Source organism: Salvelinus alpinus, chromosome 19, assembly GCF_045679555.1.
Source record: "Salvelinus alpinus chromosome 19, SLU_Salpinus.1, whole genome shotgun sequence".
In the NCBI taxonomy this organism is placed as follows: domain Eukaryota; kingdom Metazoa; phylum Chordata; class Actinopteri; order Salmoniformes; family Salmonidae; genus Salvelinus; species Salvelinus alpinus.
The window spans coordinates 44394493-44417583 of record NC_092104.1 but is presented as its reverse complement, the minus strand read 5'-3'; the positions used below and the strand labels follow the sequence as shown (position 1 = coordinate 44417583).

At 42.8% G+C, this 23091-nt stretch overlaps 1 protein-coding gene across 5 annotated transcripts; it reads right to left on the bottom strand.

Annotated features, from left to right (window-relative positions):
• Positions 1 to 2590: 2590 nt before the first annotated feature.
• On the bottom strand, positions 2591 to 19507 carry LOC139545698 (heterogeneous nuclear ribonucleoprotein K-like). Of its 5 annotated transcripts, none has more exons than XM_071353732.1 (17): positions 19408 to 19507; positions 17704 to 17772; positions 17437 to 17590; positions 14009 to 14106; positions 13645 to 13701; positions 12607 to 12650; positions 11234 to 11306; positions 10959 to 11072; positions 10573 to 10701; positions 10141 to 10469; positions 9919 to 9972; positions 8431 to 8476; positions 7378 to 7393; positions 4428 to 4460; positions 4219 to 4286; positions 3842 to 4011; positions 2591 to 3214 (listed from the first exon to the last, which is right to left on the bottom strand). In XM_071353732.1, exons 3-17 carry the CDS (start codon positions 17495 to 17497, stop codon positions 3184 to 3186), a joined length of 1323 nt encoding a protein of 440 aa, XP_071209833.1. In that variant the 5' UTR covers positions 17498 to 17590; positions 17704 to 17772; positions 19408 to 19507; the 3' UTR covers positions 2591 to 3183. The 5 variants fall into 5 exon arrangements, with proteins under 5 accessions (XP_071209833.1, XP_071209835.1, XP_071209834.1 ...); XM_071353734.1 differs by having other exon boundaries at positions 8431 to 8473; XM_071353733.1 differs by having other exon boundaries at positions 17704 to 17775; positions 19408 to 19490.
• Between the last annotated feature and the right edge of the window lie 3584 nt (positions 19508 to 23091).

Below are 23091 nucleotides of genomic sequence, written 5' to 3'. Positions count from 1 at the left end.
GGCCTTTATTACTCCTGTAGCCACAGAGAAAAACACGTGTCAGACAAATGTTTCACATGCGTTCCAGGAAGTCTCGCAATGTTGCATCTCTGGGTTTAGAAACTGACTTTTCAGTACCAAAGGATATGCCGTTTTAGGTTATTGCTGCTCATCCAAAATGAATCGCTCTGTTATCTTATCAGTTAAGTGTAACAAGCTAAATGGAGCTATTACGTTTGGATTCCCATGCCATATTGCACCCTAGATCCGTTATACAGCAGAGAGGAACATTGTTTGGACATTGAACCCTTTGTTGCTTGGCCATGACTCTGAAACAGTGAAATTAGCATGAACATAAAGTTGAAAGTCTGTCAAAACACTAGATGCGTATGGTGGTCGTGAGAATTTTGTTCCAGGACATCTACTCAATTTGTTTGTGTGTATGTATACATATATATACACACACACACACACACTAGGTTGTGTACTACACATAACCAGTGGTATGAACTTAATTTTCATAATTTTCAACCGTGATCTTGCAGTTACTCCACCTTAAGAATTGCATTTGCCGAAAGGCTCGGCACACGCATACTCAGGCTGACTGGCTCTCATTCAGGCAAATGAGAAATAAGTGCACTCAGGCTATCTGGAAGGCCAAAGGTAGTTACTTTAAGGAGCAGTTCTCTCTCTGTGGGTCTAACCCCAAGAAGTTCTGGAAAACAGTTAAAGACCTGGAGAATAAACCCTCCTCCTCACAGCTGCCCATGTCCCTTAATGTTGATGATGTGGTTGTTACTGACAAGAAGCACATGGCTGAGCTCTTTAATCAACACTTCATTAAGTCAGGATTCCTATTTGACTCAGCCATGCCTCCTTGCCCATCCAACATTTCCTCATCTCCCACCCCTTTTAATGCGACTATCCCAGATGCTTCTCCCTCTTTTCCCTCTGCCCCGCAACAAAGTTTCTCCCTGCAGGCAGTCACTGAGTCCGAGGTGCTAAAGGAGCTCCTGAAACTTGACCCAGAAAAAACATCTGGGTCAGATGATTTAGACCCTTTCTTTTTAAAGTTTGCTGCCCCCATCATCGCCAAGCCCATCTCCGACCTCTTTAACCCATCTTTCCTTTCTGGGGAGGTTCCCATTGCTTGGAAGGCAGCCACGGTTCTTCCTTTCTTTAAAAGGGCTAATCAAGCTGATCCTGTTATAGGCCTATTTCTATTTTGCCCTGTTTATCAAAAGTGTTGGGAAAACGTGTCAATAATCAACCGACTGGCTTTCTTGATGTCTATAGTATTCTCTCTGGTTTACGCTCAGGTTATGGATCTGTCACTGCAACCTTAATGTCACCATTGCTCTTGATTCTAAGCAATGTTTATTGACTTACCAAAGCTTTTGATATAGTAGACCATTCCATTCTTGTGGGCTGGTTAAGAAGTATTGGTGTCTGAGGGGTCTTTGGCCTGGTTTGCTAAATACCTCAAAGAGTACAGTGTATAAAGTACCCAAGGCTCAATCCTAGGCCCCACGCTCTTCTCAATTTACATCAACAACATAGCTCAGGCAGTAGGAAGCTCTCTCATCCATTAATATGCAGATGATAGTCTTATACTCAGCTGGGCCCTACCAGGATTTTGTGTTACATGCTCTACAACAAAGCTTTCTTACAAATCCAACAAGCTTTCTCAACCCTTAACCTTGTTCTAAACACCTCCACAACAAAGGTCATGTGGTTTGGTAAGAAGAATGCCCCTCCTCCCACAGGTGTTATTACTACCTCTGAGGGTTAAGAGTTTGAGGTAGTCACCTCATACAAGTACTTGGGAGTATGGCTAGACGGTACTGTCCTTTCAGCACATATCAAAGCTGCAGGCTAAAGTTAAATCTAGATGTGGTTTCCTCTATCGTAATCGCTCCTCTTTCACCCTAGCTGCCAAACTAACCCTGATTCAGATGACCATCCTACCCATGCTAGATTATGGAGACATAATAGGTAGGCAGGTAAGGGTGCTCTCGAGCAGCTAGATGTTCTTAACCATTTGGCCATCAGATTTTCCACCAATGCGCCTTATAGGACACATCACTGCACTCTATACTCCTCCGTAAACTGTTCATCGCTGTATACCCATTCGCAAGACCCCACTTGTTGATGCTTATTTATAAAACCCTCTTAGGCCTCACTCCCCCCATCTGAGAGATCTACTGCAGCCCTCATCCTCCACATACAACACCCGTTCTGCCAGTCACATTCTGTTAAAGGTCCCCAAAGCACACACATCCCTGGGTCGCTCCTCTTTTCAGTTCGCTGGAGCTAGCGACTGGAACGAGCTGCAACAAACACTCAAACTGGACAGTTTTATCTCAATCTCTTCATTGAAACCCTAACCCCTAGGAGATGCATACACCAAGCATGTCCCATGCCACAAATAAGGACTGTTCAGCATGGCTAATAGAGCAGGCCTTATGGCATGACACCATCACCAAGACTCAAAAACAGTCCTACAAAAGTGTACAGCCAGGAAATGTGATGAATAATAAGAATACTTGTGTATAATCCCCATGTCACCCCGATACATGCTGAAACATTCAATTAAAAACATGACAAATGACAATTTCCTACATTTTTTTAATTTTTTTTATAATAAAAACGTTCCTTTAAAAAAAAAAGTCGTACATTCTGCATGTTGCACGGAGTGGTGGTAAGGGGTGTGTGTGAGAAACTCCAATACCGACAGAAACAACACACACATGGGACAGTCGTACTCTACTGACAAACACACCATAGAAACCAACCCATCCAAAAATAAAGATAATGTTCACTTGTCTGTCAGGCAAGTCCAAATATTTTGACAAATGTTTATTTTATTTTATACAAATACAAGAGATGGAGTAGAAAACTACACAAAAAATGCAGAACGTCTACATTTAACATAGGAATGTTGGACCTTAAAATAAAAACATTAACAAAATGCCCACAAACCGGGACAATAAGATGGGGATTGGAAGGATTTGCTTCAATCTGAGTCTCCTGGTTTAGAGGAACTGACCAGAGTACTGCTTCACACTGAAAGAGTAAAAAGAAAATTCACAGGAGTCAATAAAGATATATAGAGGGGTTGGGGGTGGGAGAGGTGGTTGGGGGGGTTGGGAGAGTCTGAGACAGGGAGAGAGCACGTGATGCGGGCCTAGTCGGAGGCGAGGGTTAGTCCTGGTGTCCGAGCAGGTGCAGTGCGCTGGGGGAGGAGGAAGGGAGACAAGATTAGTCACCATGGCTACGAGGCAGCATTAGCATTTCAGCATCTGCGCAATGAGACACGCTGACGGTTGCCGGGGAGACAGAAGAGGAGGAGCCTGTGCCGTTTGGCAGACTGTGATTTGTTGTCGATTCATCTAACTAAAAACAACAAAATCACTAGTCTTCCACACAGCAACAGGCAGGGAAGAAGTCCACTCCCTGCTTCACACCCGAAAGGCTCTTAGGTCATAAAACCAAACATTTCACCAATCATATTCTTCAAAAATCTGACATGTTGAATGATTAACAGGTTAAACAAATATTGACCTACAGTTTTGTATCAATATAAGATTACATGTACAAGTATTTTGTACATATTGTGTACAGATTTTAATACAGCCATTTTACAAAAGAGGAAGCTCAAACTACTTTCACATTGCATAGGAGGAGAGAGGTTAGTCAACATCAGCAGACAGAGACAAATATAATAAGAGATTAAAAGGAGGTAGAAAAATATATATCTACACATATATATTTTGAGATCAAAATGTGGCTATAAAAACAGGAAGGTATAGAAAAGGCAGACATGAAACTCTTATTCACTCAGAGGGCATCCAGAACTTGCCTATTCTGCAATAGGTACTGAGCGTTTTGGATCTGGTCCTGGGTGCCGCTGATGGTGATGATGCGATCCTCAGAACCCTCCAGTGGCTCGTCGATCTTAATGGAGGCGCCAGACTCATGCCGGATCTGCTTGATCCTCTGACCTCCCTTACCGATGATGGAGCCGGCCAGCTGTAGAAAACACCAGGGTCAACTGAATGTCATGCACAATAGTGTGAAAATACCGGAAAAGTGTGTTCTGTGCGAATGTTGCATAAGGGTTTCATAGGCCATGGTGGGCGAGACAGGCCGAGCCATTGCTCTGTATGAGAACATAGTGTGTGGGTGTGTGTGTGTGAGAGGTAAATGGGGAGTCCCCCCTCTTCTGGTTATACACACATCTTTGGGGATCGTCACTTGTGTGGTGATGACTGGCCCTCCCATATCATTATAGGAACCGCGTCCACCTAACACACACGGCGCATACAGTGACATACACACAAGGAGAGATCAGAGAAACAGCTTGAGGAAGTGTTTAGGCTCTATTAACAACACCATAACCTAACATATTGAATACCAAGCTGTGGGAAGTGCTTCTACAGACTCACCAGATTGATAGGAGTCCCAGGAAGAGTTGTTGTCTGTTTGAAAGGCGAGAGAGAAAATAGATCTACAATTAGGGAAAGTTTTTTCTAGAAAATATGCTAAAATGTACACATCCACAGCAGACTAGCACCATAAACAAACACGTGTTTACCAACCTGATACAGAGCAGGCCAACACGTTTCAAAGACGATCTTCCAATAAACAGTCGAAATGACAAAACAAAGATAGTCGACAAGTGCACTGGTGCAAAACAATACACTCAAGGCTGTTGAGTATTATATCTTATGCTGCCTTGATTGTGTAATTGTCAGTCATGCAGGGTTCCCTTGTAAAAGAGACTATCCTGCCCAAATAAAAATAACAATAGAATGTCTAGCCTTGTACAGCTGAAATCAGGTTCCATAACATACACTGGAACACCACTAGCCCTCTGCGTTCTATGAAAGCTGCTCGGCGTAAACAGGAAAGAAGTTGGAGGAAAACAAACCCAACTATGCATGCCCAAGCTCTGGTATATCATCAGACTGCATACAGAGGTACTGGACACTGCATGCAAGTCAGACTATACCAGTCTCATTGCAAATTGTGAGGGGAAACCCCAGAATGCTATTTTCTGTCCTAAAAGAAATGTAAACCCCCAGATAACTCCTTCTCTACCCCCTCCATCAAGCAATGCAACAGTTTTCTTGATTTCCCCCCAATTCTAAATTAAGTACTGCACTGTACAAACTACCCCTTGCTTGGGGTGTGCTACTATGCTTCATACTGAGCCTCCTAGTTGCAGTTCCAACAAATTTTCATGGACAAGCCCAACATCGGCCTCCAAAATATGAGGTCAACTACCTGCTCCTTCGACCCTATTGCCAAAGCAAAATCCAGCCTCACTCTTCTCAGTCCAACTATAACCAAAATCATAAATTACAGAATTTCAGGCACTGCGCCTAATTCCCTGAAAACTGCCTCCATTATACAAATCTTGAAAAAACCTGGACCTAACACCCTAAGCAATTACAGACCAACTTCCAACCAGTTGTGTAAAGTACTTAAGTAAAAATACTTTCAAACACTACTTAAGTAGTTTTAATGGTATCTGTAATTAACTTTTTTTTTTTAACAACTTTTACTTCATAACATTCCTAAAGAAAATAATGTACTTTTTACTCCATACATTTTCCGACATCTAAAAGTACTCCTTACATTTTGAATGCTTAGCAGGACAGGAAAATTGTCAAATTCACACACATAGAGATAACATCCCTGGTCATCCCTACTGCCTCTGATCTGGCGGATTAACTAAATACAAATGCTTTGTTTGTAAATTATGTCTGAGTGTTGTGAGTGTGCACCCGGCTATCTGTAATTGAAAAAAAGAAAATGGTGCCATCTGGTTTGCTTAATATAAGACATTTGAAATTATTTATACTTAAGTTTATTTAAAATACCTTTAGACTTTTACTCAAGTAGAATTTAACTGAGTGACTCACTTTTACTTGAGTCATTTTCTATTAACATATCTTTGCTTTTACTCAAATATGACAATTGGCAACTTCTCCCACCACTGTTTCCAACCTACCCTTTTCTATCAAAGGTCCTTGAACGTGGGGTCTCAATACAGCTACAGAACTACCTTTAACCAACAATCTCCATGAACCCTTCCAGTCCGGGTTCCATGTACAGCACAGTACAGAGACATCCCTGGTAAAAGTTACACATTACTTGTTGATGACAGCTGCTGGAGACACTAGTATATTTTTACTTTTGGACATCACAGCAGCCTTTGTCACAGAGAATCAAGCGATTATCAGCAGACTTATGAACTAGCTTGGATTCTCTGGCACATTACTCCTGTGGTTTAGCTCCTGACTTACAAACAAGAATTTGTGATCCAACCCTGCCACAGTCACTCAAGGGGTCCCACAGGGCTCTGCTATGGGGCCACTCCTGTTCTCTATACACACCCACGCTGCCACTTGGTATACTTATACGGAGATTTGGACTAAACTTGCATTTTTACGCTGATGACACAAATATGTGAGGACAAGTCAGACTAACAACCAAACTAACAGACTGTCTATATGCAATCAAGAGATGGATGCAGTTGAACTTCCAAAAGCAAAACAGAGCTCGTGTTTATTTGCTCTAAGAGTACACAGAGCAAAACGAGCTTCTCCCACTGCCAGAAACCTGTGTGTAATTTTTGACTCTAGCCTCTTATTTGGAGCACACATCCGCAACATAAAGTGTCATTTTTCCACCTTGTATCAGGTCTTTCTTGTTCACTGTGGATGCTGAGAAGCTTGTGCATGCCGTTGTAACATCTCAGCACTGCTGACAGTAAGGCTCCTGTCAACTCCAGATGATCCAGAACGCAGCTGCCAGGATGCGCTCACAAACTACACAAAAAAAACTCAAATCACCCTGTTTTACTCAACCTCCATTGGCTTCCTGTTCAATACAGGATCACATTTAAGATTCTGCTGCTCACCTTAAAAAGGCCCTCAAGGGTGATGCATATGCCAAATTCTAGAGAATTATACCCCAGCACATCGCTACGATAACCAGACTCAAACTGCCTGGTCACAAACCTGTGCAGCACGGGTGATAAGGCCTTCTCACATGTGGCTCCTGAGGTCTGGAACGCTCTACCTATATGTCAAGGAGGCAGCTTCCATTTTCTTGTTTAAAACACATTTAAAGACCTACCTTTTCAAGCTAGCTTTTAATCTTTGATTGTTTAATCTGTTTACAGTCTATTTCTTATTAGCAGGTAATGGTTTATTGTATTGAAATTATCCTACATTTTGGCGTTGAATTTTGTTTGTGTTTCGTTTTCTACCTGATACACATTGCAAATGGGATATGCGCTTTACAAATTAAATATTATTGTGCAATGGAGACAGCATGAGAAACTGAACTCAGACAGAACCACATAGGGAGAACGGAACAACTCACCAAATCCACCCCCACCCTGGAGAAGGAGAAAAGAGAGGGAGAGCAGGGTTAAACACACATTCCCTTGTGATTTGTTGTATACACTCATGGATGCATGCAACCCCGGCCTTGCATGATCAGGATTAGGGCAGGGACCTCAAGATATAATATTATCTCGATACTTAGGTGCCGATACATTATGTATTGATTCTCACAATTCTATATGTATTGCGATTCGATACTGCGATTTGATGTCCAAACATATTGCTCACTGTAAGTCTGGTGCAGAGAGACCGGAGGATTAGAAAATACATTTTTGATCTGCCATGGAAATAAGTGCTATTGGCTCACTATTTAAAAAGAAGATGGAGAACATGCTATAGAACCAAAAAATGGTAGAGTTTAGCAACATGGTAGCGTAAAATAAAACAATGACACTTGGAGACAAAGTATCAATATAATAATGTCCAAAATAATATTGTGATATGTAACTATCGATCCCTCCGATTTAAGTCAGGGTTGAGGAGGCCAGTTCGTACAAAAGCCCCTATTTGATGCTGGAGACCCCTGCCCCCTTCTCCGCTTGCATCCATCAGCCACTCACTCCACAGCTTTCACCTGCTATTCAGCGGCTCAGTCACCAGGGCAACAAGCGATTCAAAAATCAGTTGCTGAGCAACCGGAGGCAGTATCCTGCCAGCTCTCAAAGATAACCTACCAGTCTGTCAACAAAGCATTATTATTAACACCTAGCAACCACAGCAGCCCCCCCCCCCATGATTACGTAGATGGTAGTGGTCATGGTGGTATGGGTAATTATTACTGAAGTTACACATTACCTGTGTTTATGGTTTGGTCATATGGTTAACTATGGTAAAGTAATGTTTATTACATGTCAGTGGTAAAGGTGCGGTTGGGTTTTATAGTGGGGTTAGCTGTGGCCATGGCGATGAGGTTATTATCAGGCAATCACAATCATTGTCTAGGAAAGACCAACAATTGTTTCAGCGTATGATGCTTCAGCCAATAGACACCAAGACGACAGCGGCATGCATTCAGTTAAGGGTCACTAACCATGTTATCGCCATAGCGATCTCCTGGTCTCCCTCTTCGGTCACTGCTAAGAGAAAGACAAGAGAAAATGAAAGTCTGACTTGAGAAAAATATTGACACGGCAGAGGGCTTTTCAGCAGCTCTCTGATCCAAGTCAAACCACACACATTCACAGACCCATGTAGAACACAAAAGTAAGCGGTGTTGACAGACTAATGGCAGGGCTGAAACACTGATGAGGCCAGTACTCAGAGGAACAGACTCAGGCTAGACTGACTGACTACAGCACCGACTGAGGACGTTTACATGCAAAGTAGTAATTCAATATTAAACTGATTATGGCAGTAGGCAGATTATGCAGTAGTCATGTGAAAACCTTACTCTGCTTATCTTAATTTGCGTAAAGTCAAAATCGAAGTATAAGCCGATTAAAACCTGTTTTTCTGAGCAATCTTTCAAATTATTAGGACATGTGAAGACCTTGAATCGGCGTTCCAGCAGTGCATTTGTTCTGCGCGTGTACCAGCCAAGCGAGCCTCTGTCTGCAGAGCGAGTGAAGTGAGTTCGGAACGACTGAATGTACGCGTCTTAAAAGTAGTTCACCGTTAAACCGTTAAATAAACAGTTAAATAAACTCCGAAAATATGCTTCACATGGTAGAATGTTTATTTTGATTGCCGATTTCCTGTATTTATCAGATGTGTTCATGTAAACAGTATTATTACAGAAATCCTTCTTGCAAAGTATAGTACTAGTCAAGAGTTTAGACACACGTACTCATTCCAGGGTTTCTCTTTATTTTTTAAATAGAATTTTACCCCCTTTTCTACCCAATTTCGTGGTATCCAATTGTTAGTAGTTATTATCTTGTCTCATCGCTACAACTCCCGTACGGGCTCGGGAGAGACGAAGGTCGAAAGCCATGCGTCCTCCGAAACACAACCCAACCAAGCCGCACTGCTTCTTAACACAGCGCGCATCCAACCCGGAAGCCAGCCGCACCAATGTGTCGGAGGAAACACCGTGCACCTGGCGACCTGGTTAGCGCGCACTGCGCCCGGCCCGCCACAGGAGTCGCTAGTGCGCGATGAGACAAGGATATCCCTACCGGCCAAACCCTCCCTAACCCGGACGACGCTAGGCCAATTGTGCGTCGCCCTACGGACCTCCCGGTCGCGGCCGGCTGCGACAGAGCCTGGGCGCGAACCCAGAGTCTCTGGTGGCACAGCTAGCACTGCGATGCAGTCTTTTTTGGTTACTACATGATTCCATATGTGTTATTTCATAGTTTTGATGTCTTCACTATTATTATATGTAGAAAATAGTAAAGAAAAATAAGAAAAACCCTTGAATTAGTAGGTGTGTCCAAAACCTTTGACTAGTACTGTATGTAACGTTTTAATCAAACTATTATATTAATCTGAATATCCACAATAATGGCATTTTGATGCATGTAACCGTACTCACTGACTCCAGACCAGTGGCCTACAAGGCTGGAAAAGGACTTACTTGGGTCTGGCATCTGCACTGCCCCGATAGGAGTCATAGGAGTACTGGTCATCTCTGCAAACAACGTGGAAATGGAACACACACACGAGCCCACACACACTATGAATGAAAGACCATATGTCCCTGCACTTTTGAGCGCAAACTGATGTAGACAAAGCAAAATGGATAGAGAGAGGTGTAGGGAAAAAGAAATGGAGATGATCGATGGTGAAGCTCTCTTACCCTCCTCCTCTGTGTGGTGGGGCCAGGTTGCGGCCACGGCTCTCACCCCTCCCCCCTCTCACTGGATGGGGAGGCGGGGGTCCACGACGGGGGCTCATCTCCTCGTAGTCCCTGCGGGCGGGGGGCATGGGCCCCCCTCGACCACCTCGTCCAGAGGGCCCTCGGTCAAAACCTCCGCCACCTCGTCCCCCTCGCATGTGGAAGCCCCCCATGGGGCGCCGGCTGCCGCCACCCCCGCGCTCCTCAAACATCGGGGTGAAGCCGCCGTAGTCGTATGTCTCGTCGTAGAAGTTGGGGTCGTAGGGCTGGGCGCGCCCTTTTATGGGAGCCTGACGGGGATCACACATCATTTCTACAGTCGGCTGGCTGTGGTATTTAAAGCTCAGTCAAATGGTTCGACAACAGAACCAACAGTTTGATAAGAGCACCAACCTCAGCGATGAGCTCCAGCATAATCTTAATGCACTCAACGACGCGCTCAGACTTGCCGCCGACAAGAACCACGCGGTCCGTGGACTGGGGACAGCATTCCTGGAACAGCTTGATGCTGGTCTGGGTGTTCTACAACAGTCAGAGTCAACACAGGTCAAATTAGACAAAGCAAGGCCGTAGGACTGAGAAGAACCCACAGAAAAAGACTGAATCAGGGTCACCTTCAATACGCTCTAAACGAGAGTAAAACATTTGCATTCTTATTGGACAAGTTCAGGTAGTAGGCCCATCAAGTATTTTAAAAATGTTATCCCATTTGTGTACGTACTGGACATGACCCAGGTGAGGAGATAAGAGTGGGAGTAGTTCAGAGCGCATAACTGTACCTCTCGTAACTCTTTGATCTTGGCTCCCTTCACACCAATGATGCTACCTGCCAGGCTCTGGTGGATCAGTAGCCTCAGCTCACAGTCAAAGTCCATCCCATTGTACTGTTGGTACTAGGGGGAGGGGGAAACTTTAGCATTTTATATCTATATCCCAATGGAAATGCTATGTTTTGTTTCATCTGCACACTCAATATCTAGTAGTACCACACAGGACTATAACTGAAAATTATAGGCAGCCATAATGCTGGTCTCATTCATCTCCGCAGGCTCACCTCCTCCAGAGTAGGGATGATCTTGAGCAGGATCTCTCCCACGGTCTCGATTTCAGCACTGATGCTCAGAATGCTTTAGAGTCACCAATCACAGCGCAGGATATTCCCAGGGGGACCAATCAAATGGTGACCAGGTGTTAGAGAGGAAAGAAACAGTATTTCAAAACCAAGATCGACTCTCCCTCAGCAGAACTTCAACCATAACATCTGACAATAAATGAAGACCCCCCCCTTTCATCCGGTCCCAGCCGTGGGGGTTAACCGGGTAGCTGTTGTGGTACAGTCCCATAGAAATAGAATTACTAGAATAGACATTCCCATTCAAGTCAATGTTCTGTGATGAGTGGACCAGCGGCCATAAGTAGTAATTCTGGTTCTATGTGCACACCCCATTCAACTCACAACAGAGGAATAAGAGGACAGAATACCCCATAACCCATTTATATCTATAACATATCAGCAGGTATCCATAAATACACAAATAAAGAAAATTAACCCCCCCAGTGCCTGACAAAGAACCCACAAAAAAAGAAAAACAGGTAAAAGGAATCCAAAGAAAGCAGGTGTGTTTTAGTGACCACCGGAAGGGGGGGGGGGTAAGGAAGGAAAGGTTGGGGGGCGGTGTCGGTTTGCACCGATGGTGCCTGCTGCCAGAGCACTAAAGCAATTGCACTGTAACACAACATGGGGGAGAAAAAACAAAAAAAAGAACAAAAGGTCAATAAAAACATGACAGTAGTACGCTATGCTAATCAAAATAATCAAACAAGGAACAGTTTAAAGTAAACTTAAAGATGGGTGAGAGATGGCAGGGTCACAGTGAGTTATGCTCCCACCAATGGACAGGGGGATGTTGAGGGAAGGCAAGGAGGAGCGACATGGGTCACAGGGATGAGGTGACAAATAAGTTAACTTTCAACAGTTCCAACAACGGCAAGGGTAATATGGAGTGTAAAGAAGGGAAAAAGACATAAAACACTTGAACCCTAGCTGCTCTGCCTGGAATAACAGTCTTACGTAATTATAGTGGTCCAACCCCCCCACCCCCTAAAAAAGATCTGTGGTAACAAGGAAGATGGTAGGAGGGGAATGTGAGAAGCTAAAACAGACCAGTACACCAACTCTGAGAGGGGAAGGAGGGAGGTGAGGAGCGTTGAAGGGAGAGATACTGTCATTGAAATAAAATAGAATGTTGAAATACCGTCACTAGAACAGAGGCAGGTTTAAAGTATTTGTTGAAACCCTCACTGAAAACAGAGGCTTATAATACTGTCACTGAACAAAAGTTGAACTGTTCGTCACAGGAACAGAGGCAGGTTTGTTTGTTTATTTTCTGAAGTCAGGCAGTGAGAGGGAGGAGCTTAGGGACATACCGCTCAGGCCCACTGCTGTCTGGGACTGACACACTGGCATTGAACTGCAAGGGCCGTGGGCGTGGCATGGGCAGGGGCCAGGGCCATTCGAGCACACAGATGTCAATGAAGTAAGGCGCCCATTTAGGGAGGGGCACGATTATGGACAGGGCCAGCCAGGGTGTCAGGTGGGCGGGCGCAGGAGGGGCGATCCAGAACATGGGCAACAGAGGAAGTGGGCAAAAATAAACAAAAATAAAAAACAGGAGAGGGAAGAGGGAGGGGGAAGAGGAATACATTTTAATACAGGCTAATATTCTTCATTGTGATATTCTCTCAGAATGTTTTTTTTTTAAAGAACAGAAGGAGATAGAAGAGGAGACAAAGGTATTCAGGTAGAGAGAAATAGTTGGGGGGTAGAATGGGGTCAGAAAATGAGGGGGAGATGTAGAGAGGAGATGAGAAAGAGGGATAGCGGTAGAGGAGAGAGGGAGAAGAGTGGAGAATGATGGAAGGTGGAGAAAGAGAGAGGTAATGACATGAAATGAGTTGAGAATTGGCCAGGCTGTTTATATACAAGACATTTCCTATAGGATGAATTGGTGTCGGGTGCTATAACAGCTCCACCCTAAAATACACTGGGCCCACTCAAGTATTAATGACAGTCTTAGTGGTGCTAATGGCTGGTAGTAATATCACTATTCATTACGCAAACAAAAATACATTTTTCTAAAAAGGCCATGGGTTTCGTATCGATTAGCGGAGGGCGGGGAGGCATTTTGATAAACGACATTACACTTTCGATTGATGACACCACAACAGGTGAAGAGCAGTTCTCAATACACATCATATCCCAGCATTAACAGTTACCTAACATCCTCACAGCTTTACTTCCCCCAACCATAGTTAACAGACCCATTTTCTTAAGCCCAACCCACTAATTTAGATTGCCTCAACTTTTGCATACAAACTAGTCAAATCAGACACTCCCAAAGTACAACCACGGAAGGGGGGGTACTGTAAAATCCCAGACAAAAAGAGTGGTGTAAATGTACTCACGTCTGTGCGCAGGGATTTGATGTTTTTACCACCCTTCCCAATCACTGCTCCTGCATTCTGAACCGGGAAAAAAAGCCAGGTGATACCTAACTTATTGTGATATAACAAAGTTTAAATCCTCAGACATCATCTCCATACTACATCATCTAAACGGATTTTGACCGCATTAAATCAGACATGGAACCACAGGGTAGAACATTTTAAAAAAGCTCTTAACCTCCATAGATCTGGTCAAATAAAAGGTTAAATAAATAACTGGGGAGGGAAAAAAAGATAGGCTACATAAGAGGATAAGTCACGGAGGAGATTGTGGCTGTTGAAGGTAGGCAGGGGATTGTGAATGAGGAAGAGAAAGCGGACTGACTTTGCTCTGCAGGAGAATGCGGAGCTCCACCATGTCGTCTGTGTTCCTGGAGCGCTTAAAGGACTGCTCTTCCTCCGCGTCCTCTGCGGGACGCTTACCTGAGAAAGAAAAACAGAGTCTAATCTTTCTCACACACACCAGGGACCCAGAATGCGACCGTTTAGTCGTATTTTTCAACCTTTTGACTTCGCAAGTTACATTTTTTTATTGGTCACATGGGAGCACGCTGGTTACCTCAATCAAAAGTTCAAAAAGTCCTATTTTTTCGGCAGCTAAAACCACAATTTGGTCAAACAGTAAAGTGCATTATCCTCATGATTCCCTTCATGCAAGTTTCGTAGTAACTGTTTCACTGGACCCTACTGCTGTGATGAGTGAGCCAATCTATCTTCCTTTTCCTTGATGTGCTCTCCACCCCACAAAAAAAAAAGGAGGGTTCTGATTGTATAACATTTCAAAATCCAATTGCAGGTATAACACAGCTTTGGAAGCACCTACTGTTGAAACTGTTGGAGAGCATGTTCAGCTTTGTGGGTATAATTTCTATTTCTCAACATTTTATATTGAGCTCAATAGTAGCCAGCAGATTCCGACCAAACCATTACGCCTGTTTTACACTGAGCTGCACTGGGGTTGGAATGCAATCATGGTTAGATTAAGACACTGCGGAGCCAGCGCGAGATATGGGTCAGAAACATACCTCAACGCAGGGATGGGATGTGCCGATGTATTTCACCTACATCCCAACTGATACCTTGAGAAGATTGAAATACTACTAGTTTTCCCAGAAAACATCCCTTTTTGTTCTCAAGCTAGCTAGCAGTAGCCACCGCCGGCATTTTGGAATGGCAGTGTCAGCCAATCAGCTCCTTTGTTGTTCAGCGCAACATGCCATTGTATAATGCCATTCTATAAGCTGGCTACTGTTTACCAAACACGGGGACATTAAATGTACTGTTAGATTAATACATGACTACTAGCAGTAGTGTTAATTTGGTGTTAATGATCTACACTGAACAAAAACATACTTGCAACATGCAACAATTTCTAAGATTTTACTGAGTACAATTCACAGAAGAAAATCAGTCAATTGAAATGAATTCCATAGGCCCTAATCTATGGATATCACGACTGGGCAGGGGCGCAGCCATGGGTGGGCCTGGGGAGCCAGGCCCAGGCCCAGCCAATCAGAATTAGTTTTTCGCCACAAAAGGGCTTTATTGAAAACAGAAATGCTCTTCAGCCCCTCCCCCCCTTTCCCTCTTCAGACGATCCGCAGGTGAAGATGTCAGATGAGGAGGTCCTGGACTGGCGTGGTTACACTTGGTCTGCAGTTGCGGTTGGATGTACTGCCACATTCTCTAAAACAGCGTTGGAGGTGGCTTATGGTAGAGAAATTAACATTCAATTCTCTGGCAACAGTTCTGTTGGACAATCCTGCAGTCAACATGCCAATTGCACATTCCCTCAACTTTTGACATCTGTGGCATTGTTTTATGTGACAAACTTGCCAATTATAAAGTAGCCTTTTATTGTCCCAGCACAAGGTGCACCTATGTAATGATCATGCTATTTAATCAGCTTCTTGATATGCCATATCTGTCAGGTGGATGGATTATCTTGGCAAGGAGAAATGCTCACTAACAGGGATGTAAACATATTTGTGCACACAATTTGAGCTAAATAAGCATTTTGTGCATATGGAACATTTCTGGGATCTTTATTTCAGCTCATGAGAAATTGGACCAACACTTTACATGTTGTGTTTATATTTTAGTTCAGTATTGCCAATGTGTTTTGAGTTCACTTCCTCATGTGGTAAACTAGCCCAAAATAAATTAGTGGACATAAACACATAGACAAATTTATCTCAATTGAACAACAAAATGCAGACAATTCTGGAGCCCTATTTCAACAGTAAAATATTACAATACCCTACTGTCAACCCACAATTCATGACAATCAATGGATTAGGTAGCACATCAAAATATATTCAATAATGCATTCCTACTTGGACATGTTAAATAGACAACTTCTTTCTTGAATAGCCTACCAGCTCTGTAGTCTATTACACTTTCTAAAGCACTGTGAATGACTTGAAGGTGATTATGACTATGTTTTTCTATTGCAAAAAAACTATGGTGCATCCAAATCATAGGCTGGTGCATCCAAATCATAGGCTGGTGCAACCAAATCATAGGCTGGTGCAACCAAATCATAGGCTGGTGCAACCAAATCATAGGCTGGTGCATCCAAATCATAGGCTGGTGCAACCAAATCATAGGCTGGTGCAACCAAATCATAGGCTGGTGCAACCAAATCATAGGCTGGTGCAACCAAATCATAGGCTGGTGCAACCAAATCATAGGCTGGTGCAACCAAATCATAGGCTGGTGCAACCAAATCATAGGCTGGTGCAACCAAATCATAGGCTGGTGCAACCAAATCATAGGCTGGTGCAACCAAATCATAGGCTGGTGCAACCAAATCATAGGCTGGTGCAACCAAATCATAGGCTGGTGCAACCAAATCATAGGCTGGTGCAACCAAATCATAGGCTGGTGCAACCAAATCATAGGCTGGTGCAACCAAATCATAGGCTGGTGCAACCAAATCATAGGCTGGTGCAACCAAATCATAGGCTGGTGCAACCAAATCATAGGCTGGTGCAACCAAATCATAGGCTGGTGCAACCAAATCATAGGCTGGTGCAACCAAATCATAGGCTGGTGCAACCAAATCATAGGCTGGTGCATCCAAATCATAGGCTGGTGCAACCAAATCATAGGCTGGTGCATCCAAATCATAGGCTGGTGCATCCAAATCATAGGCTGGTGCATCCAAATCATAGGCTGGTGCAACCAAATCATAGGCTGGTGCAACCAAATCATAGGCTGGTGCAACCAAATCATAGGCTGGTGCATCCAAATCATAGGCTGGTGCAACCAAATCATAGGCTGGTGCAACCAAATCATAGGCTGGTGCAACCAAATCATAGGCTGGTGCCACCAACTGAAAAAGTTAGTGTCACCAGTGCCACCAGGGGAAAATGTTAGTCTGGAGCCCTGCACACACACACTGACTGGTTCTCTGGATCTGCATTCAGTTGATGTAGAAATGATACACATGTAATACTAATAGCCCACTTACTGTCCTTACATATTAAAACAGTACAGATGCAATAGATATGGATACCTCACTACACTGTCTGCTCTGCACTTTTTTTTGGCACATATGGCAGCTACAATTTAGGAATCTAAATGTTTATATTTTCGACCAGACATTGATTATTAGTAAGTCTTAAACACAGGAGGGCATAAACCTTGCACCACGCCGCTTAAAATTATAAAAGATAACTACACTGTTCTTATTCATTTTCTAGATTAGTTACAATTATTTAATTAATACACAAAAGGATTACAACTCACCGTTTGTCTCTGTGTTGCTGAATGAGGTCTCTTTTTCTTGTTGCTCAATTTCTGTCTCCATTGTCGGCTAACACCGGGCTGGGTAGGGCAGGCACCTCGGTCCTGGGAGCAGGTAACAGCGGGGAGAGAGGAGCGGGCACCTCTGTCTGACTGGCTGTGGATGGACATGGCCGAGGGAAAGAGATGAGAGCAGGGTTTGGGTTTTTCCAGAACTGACGAAACAAAGTACGACAGAGGAGAGAGAATAGACTGGTGACCAACACTTACCACTATTTATGGTGAGAAGATGGGCGTGTTATGGGCGGAACAAAACAAAGTCTCAGAGCAGCTGCGAACCTACTGAAAAAAGGCAAAGGTTGGTTAGCGGCATAAAAAAATCCTACCCAAGAATAATCGTATAACACACTGCTACGATTATAAAATTGTAATAAATGGTGGATAAACATTTGGCAATGAATGACAACATTCATAAAATTTAAAAGGTGTGATGAGGAACAGCATTGATTCAAATTAATGTATGATTCATTACAAAAACCATTTAAGAAGCAAACAGAGCAAAATTTGAATTTCTATTGGACATATTTAGGTAGGTTCCCTCCCCGTCTCCTTTAAGAAACATTTTGCAGTAGAATTGGCTTAATGAATATGCCCCTGAGCTGTAATACAATTCTGAAGGCGACCAGATGACACACATACTGATTTGATGCGAAATTATGCACATTTAATTTATTAATCTAAAGAAAGTCAATGCATGAGTGAAGTTACAAGGCAGATTTATTTGATAATACGACCTGGCACAATGATATCTGAGTCGGGACAAAATGACAATGCAACGAGGGCTCATCTCAGAATCACCTCGCACCGATAATTATCTTGATCGTAATTAAACAAATAGCTAACCACAATCAAACATTTGCTCATCGGGCATTATTTTTGGATTAACGGTGTGAGCTAGCCTACAGCGTTGATCCAATGATCGTCTAGGATTGATGTGCATTCCCGTTAATACACTCGTGTCCCCCGTGGACCGGCTCGTACATAAAACATCCTCCATTCAAGCTGCAAGGCATCACTTCCCTCCTTACCATTTTTAATAGCGAGCCGCCGGGAAAAATGTGTAGTCTTAACGTTATTGTAATCAAACACGTTTCGTTTAGGACGTTGCACCCCACGTTCAGCCAAGGGTGTACCACATCCTAAATTATCAGAAAATCTAGTTTTATTAAGACTACACATTTTCCAGTTATGTTTCCCCCCGGCGGCTCTCCTAGTTGAGGAAATTATGCCTTTCCAACCTGAATGGAGGATGCTTTGTCTACGGGATGGTTCACCGGGGACAGGAGCATATACAGGGAATGCACATCAGTCCTAGACGACAGTGCCGTGGCGAATTATGGCGCCCACTATCGGCTGCCTAGGCCATATGTGCGCATACGGTTTGAGAAAACAACTAACGTTAGCTAGCTATTAGTTATCTTGTGTATACGAGAAAAATAGCTCGCTAGTATATTGGGAAGCTACTTAGTTCATTCAGCTGGTTAAAGTATTTAATAAAGATGGCTAGCTAGTTAAGGTAACTAGCTTCAGTTGTTAGGTAGCTAATGTTACCGTAACCAATTAACGTTACCTAACGACGTTAGCTGTTGGACTGCTACAGTAATATGTAGCTAGTGTAGTTAACGTTAGTTAGGGACAAGAAACACAATCGTATAACTTTAGAATAAAGCTCTGACAGCCATATCTAATTACACTTGATATATTTCTAAATGTAGCCGTGTAAACTATGCTAGCTAGCCTGCTACACTGGATCGCTAACTACAATAATTAACCAGTTACTTTAGTTGTCTTCGTTGGAAATGGTGTAGCTAGATACGCGAATGCTTTCAAATGTTTTTGCTTATACCATCGCATCAACATGTAATGACGGATTTATTCGTTGCAGAGATACATCGAAATGTGTGTAAAACAGACCTGCGCTACACCGTGTATCGTTGCTACTCCTTTTCGACCCTTCGCTGAGGAAGAACGCAAGCACAAAACATGGCTAAGTAATCATGTGTATCTGAAGAAAGAGGTAGCTGCCTCGATTGGTGGAAATAGACATTGAATTGTAAATAAATAGCAGTTATTGGATAACTCATCTGTCACTCACATAATGGAGGCGGGTCTGAAGATATAGTCATGTCCTCACCAGTCTTCCGTACCGAAATAGTTTGGTTGACTTGCAGCAGTCCTTTACTTTCAGTCTTGATCATAATGTAAATACTTACTAGTTATGTTCATATATGGTTGTAGCTAGCTAATGCTGTCATCTTTCTAACATGTAGATATATCACATATTTACTGTGTTTCGCGCGAAGTCCAAAAATTATTATGGGAACCTTAGCACTTCACAAACATTTTGACTCTCCATGCCCCCAACTTTTGGCGCCTTGGCGATTCGCCCAGCGAAAAGCAGCTGTACTTGTATTTTGGGGCAGATAGCTACAATTATACAGAACTAATCCAAACCATTGTAACGTAAATTAAAGTGTATGACTATCACTCAATGAGTACGGTTGCATGCACACAATATTGTAACGACCCTGGGTTCATTACAATATAATAGTTAGATTAAAACGTATATATGCTTTGCAAGAAGAACAATGTCCCTAATAATAGTGGTATATGGACACAACTGAAATCAGCCTATTACCTTATGGCACTGATAAATGCAGAAAATCGCCAATCAAAATAAACGTTCTACGACAGCGACGTGTTATCTTTGGGAAGCATATTAGATTCTGAGTTCAGACTTTTAAAGTTTGCATGTGAAAACTACTTCTAAGAAGTTGCATGTATTCGTGGATGCCAAGGGAAGCCAGTCTTACACCAAAAATGACACACAGAAAACATAAAATAATGTATATTTCATCTCTGTGTTTTCAGAATTTTCCTTCAATTCACAAGAGGCGGATGCTGTCTCACAGCATCCGAGCGAAACAGTGCCTTTCAGTCTCTGTATGTCATGTGTAAGGCCATTTATCTGATTCTATCTGGTCATGAAGAGTATGACATTGTTGCCGCACATAGCATTGAATGCAAGGGAAGCCAGCAAGCATTTGGCCTCACTTGATTAAAAAAGTAGAAAACAATAGCCAATCAGCATTGAGCTAAACTGAGCGAGCTCAACTGTGAATGGTCTGGAGCACCAAAAAAAAGTGTTGTCCTCTGATGGCTAGCTAGTTAGTTAAAATTGTCCTTTTCGCAAATTAGCCATAGATGGGGATAGGGGTTTGGACTTGTGGTTTTACTTAATTCTCCGTACTGGCCAATGATTGTAATGGCGATTTTGATCCCACCATAAATTCGTACGGTACATTGTGCCCCTGAACTGAGAGGATGAAAGGTCAATATGTAGCTAGATGTAGAAGGCTAACGTTAACTAGCTAACGTTGGCCATCAAAGAAGTTAGGCTAGCGAGCAAGCATTTTAGCCAGGTGGCCTAGGACAACAAAAATTAAAGCTTGTACTGTATGAGTCATAGACTGTTTCCTCAACATGAAAGATGGGAGTATGACATTGGCATTTCTCTATAAGTAGGGTGAGGTTTTTTTTCTACTTGCACAAACACACACACACACACACACACACACACACACACACACACACACACACACACACACACACACACACACACACACACACACACACACACACACACGTTGTTGAAAAGGTGCTGGAATAGTGGAGGCAGCTCCTGTTTTCTTTGCGACTTGCGGTAACTCTCCATGGTTCTAAATCAATAGTTGTTTAGTAGTCCAAAAATATCCGAAACATTAACTTGCTTGGGGTGGGTATAATTTGTGGAACGTTCTAACAAGAATCTGTTCCAAAAACTTCGTAAAGTACAAGGTTGCCAACAAATGCAATACAAAGTAACATGATCAATTCACCTAACGTTAGCTAAATAGCTGCCGAATAGGCAACAACTCACCACGAAGCTTATTCTTAATGTTTGTCAATAGGCTACCAGTGTGAGGACAGACATTTTTCGGAATAAACACGGTGAGTGAAAAACTTAATTAATTAGCCCACGCCCGTTCACCTACTCTGCCTATCACGAAGACACGGCAGTTGGAACCAAAAATCTCAAATTTGGACACATCAGATCAAAGGACAGATTTCCACCGGGTCTAATATCCATTGCTCATGGACCAAGCAAGTCCCTTCTTCTTATTTGTATCCTTGTGTACTGGTTTCTTTGCAGCAATTCGACCAGGCAGGCCTGATTCACACAGTCTCCTCTGAACAGTTGATGTTGAGATGTGTCTGTGAAGCATTTATTTGGTCTGCAATTTCTGAGGCTGGTAACTCTAATGAACTTATCCTCTGCAGTGGAGGTAACTCTGGGTCTTCCAAGAGTGTGCAAAGCTGTCATCAAAGCAAAGGGTGGCTACTTTGAAGAATCTCAAATGTAATATATATTTTGATTTGTTTAAAACTTTTTTGGTTACTACATGATTCCATATGTGTTATTTCATAGTTTTGATGTCTTCACTATTATTCTACAATGTAGAAAATAGTTAAAATAAAGAAAAACCCTTGAATGAGTAGGTGTGTCCAAACTTTTGACTGGTACTGTATGTCGATACATACTGTAAAGTGGATACATAGATGATTACAAAGGCTCAGATGGTTGGCGTGTGGTGCTTGCAAGGACATGGTGGTTGGTGGGTTTGAATCTCGCACAGGCCTTGTCTAGGCTATACTATGTGTAGACTGTTCGTCACTTTAATAGAATGTCTGCTAAATAACAATACTGTATTAATGCATAAATACCTTGATCTACAGAGCTTGTACACTCTTCTTATTCATAATACATATACTATCTGGTACTATAACAGGTCATATTCAATAAATAGTCTGAACTTCAGAAAATAAAGACTTATGTCCTAGCAAGGCATCTTTCCCCTGTTTTAGGAAAAGTGTATGAGTTATTTGAGAAGAAACATGAGAAAATGTTTGACTGTGCTAACAGAGGCCATTTGCAATGTTTTTCCCTTGATTTTACACCACCCCCTGCCCCACCCCCTCTTTCTGTTGCAGTCTGAAGGGGATAATCAAGGTAGGAGTTAAAAAGTGCCTTTTCGTGCTCCAGCGAGTTTGTATGTTCCCAAATTACAGGTGAGTGGTGGTGGGCGCATGGGGAGACATTGTGCTCATTTCTCTAATGCTCGTGCCACGTGTAGTATACCCTTTTGGTCCTTTCGTTTTAGAGGAAAAATGTCCATCAGCAAACCAAACTAATACCCGCAGCTGTAATTTTCCTTCCCCTATTAGACATGGGTAATGAAAAATCCACTTAGCTTTGTCTGAGTTTCATGAAGATCAGTAAATGTTTTTTTCTGCCGGAGCTGGCCCTGTTTGTGTTTTGTGTGTTCCCAAGTTAAAGGTGCGTGCCAGTAGGGAATAGAAATTACCTGAAAATTGGTCTCACGAAACATTTGGTACATTATTTTATCCCGAGGTTGGATGGGATTGGTATTATTATGATCTAGCAGAGAGGGGGTTCAGGCAGAGCCATATCTCTCTATATGACTGACTCTGGGTTCAAGAGGTCAAGTTCCGTGATGTTTATTCCTGGCCTCCGTTGGTCACATAATACAGTATTAG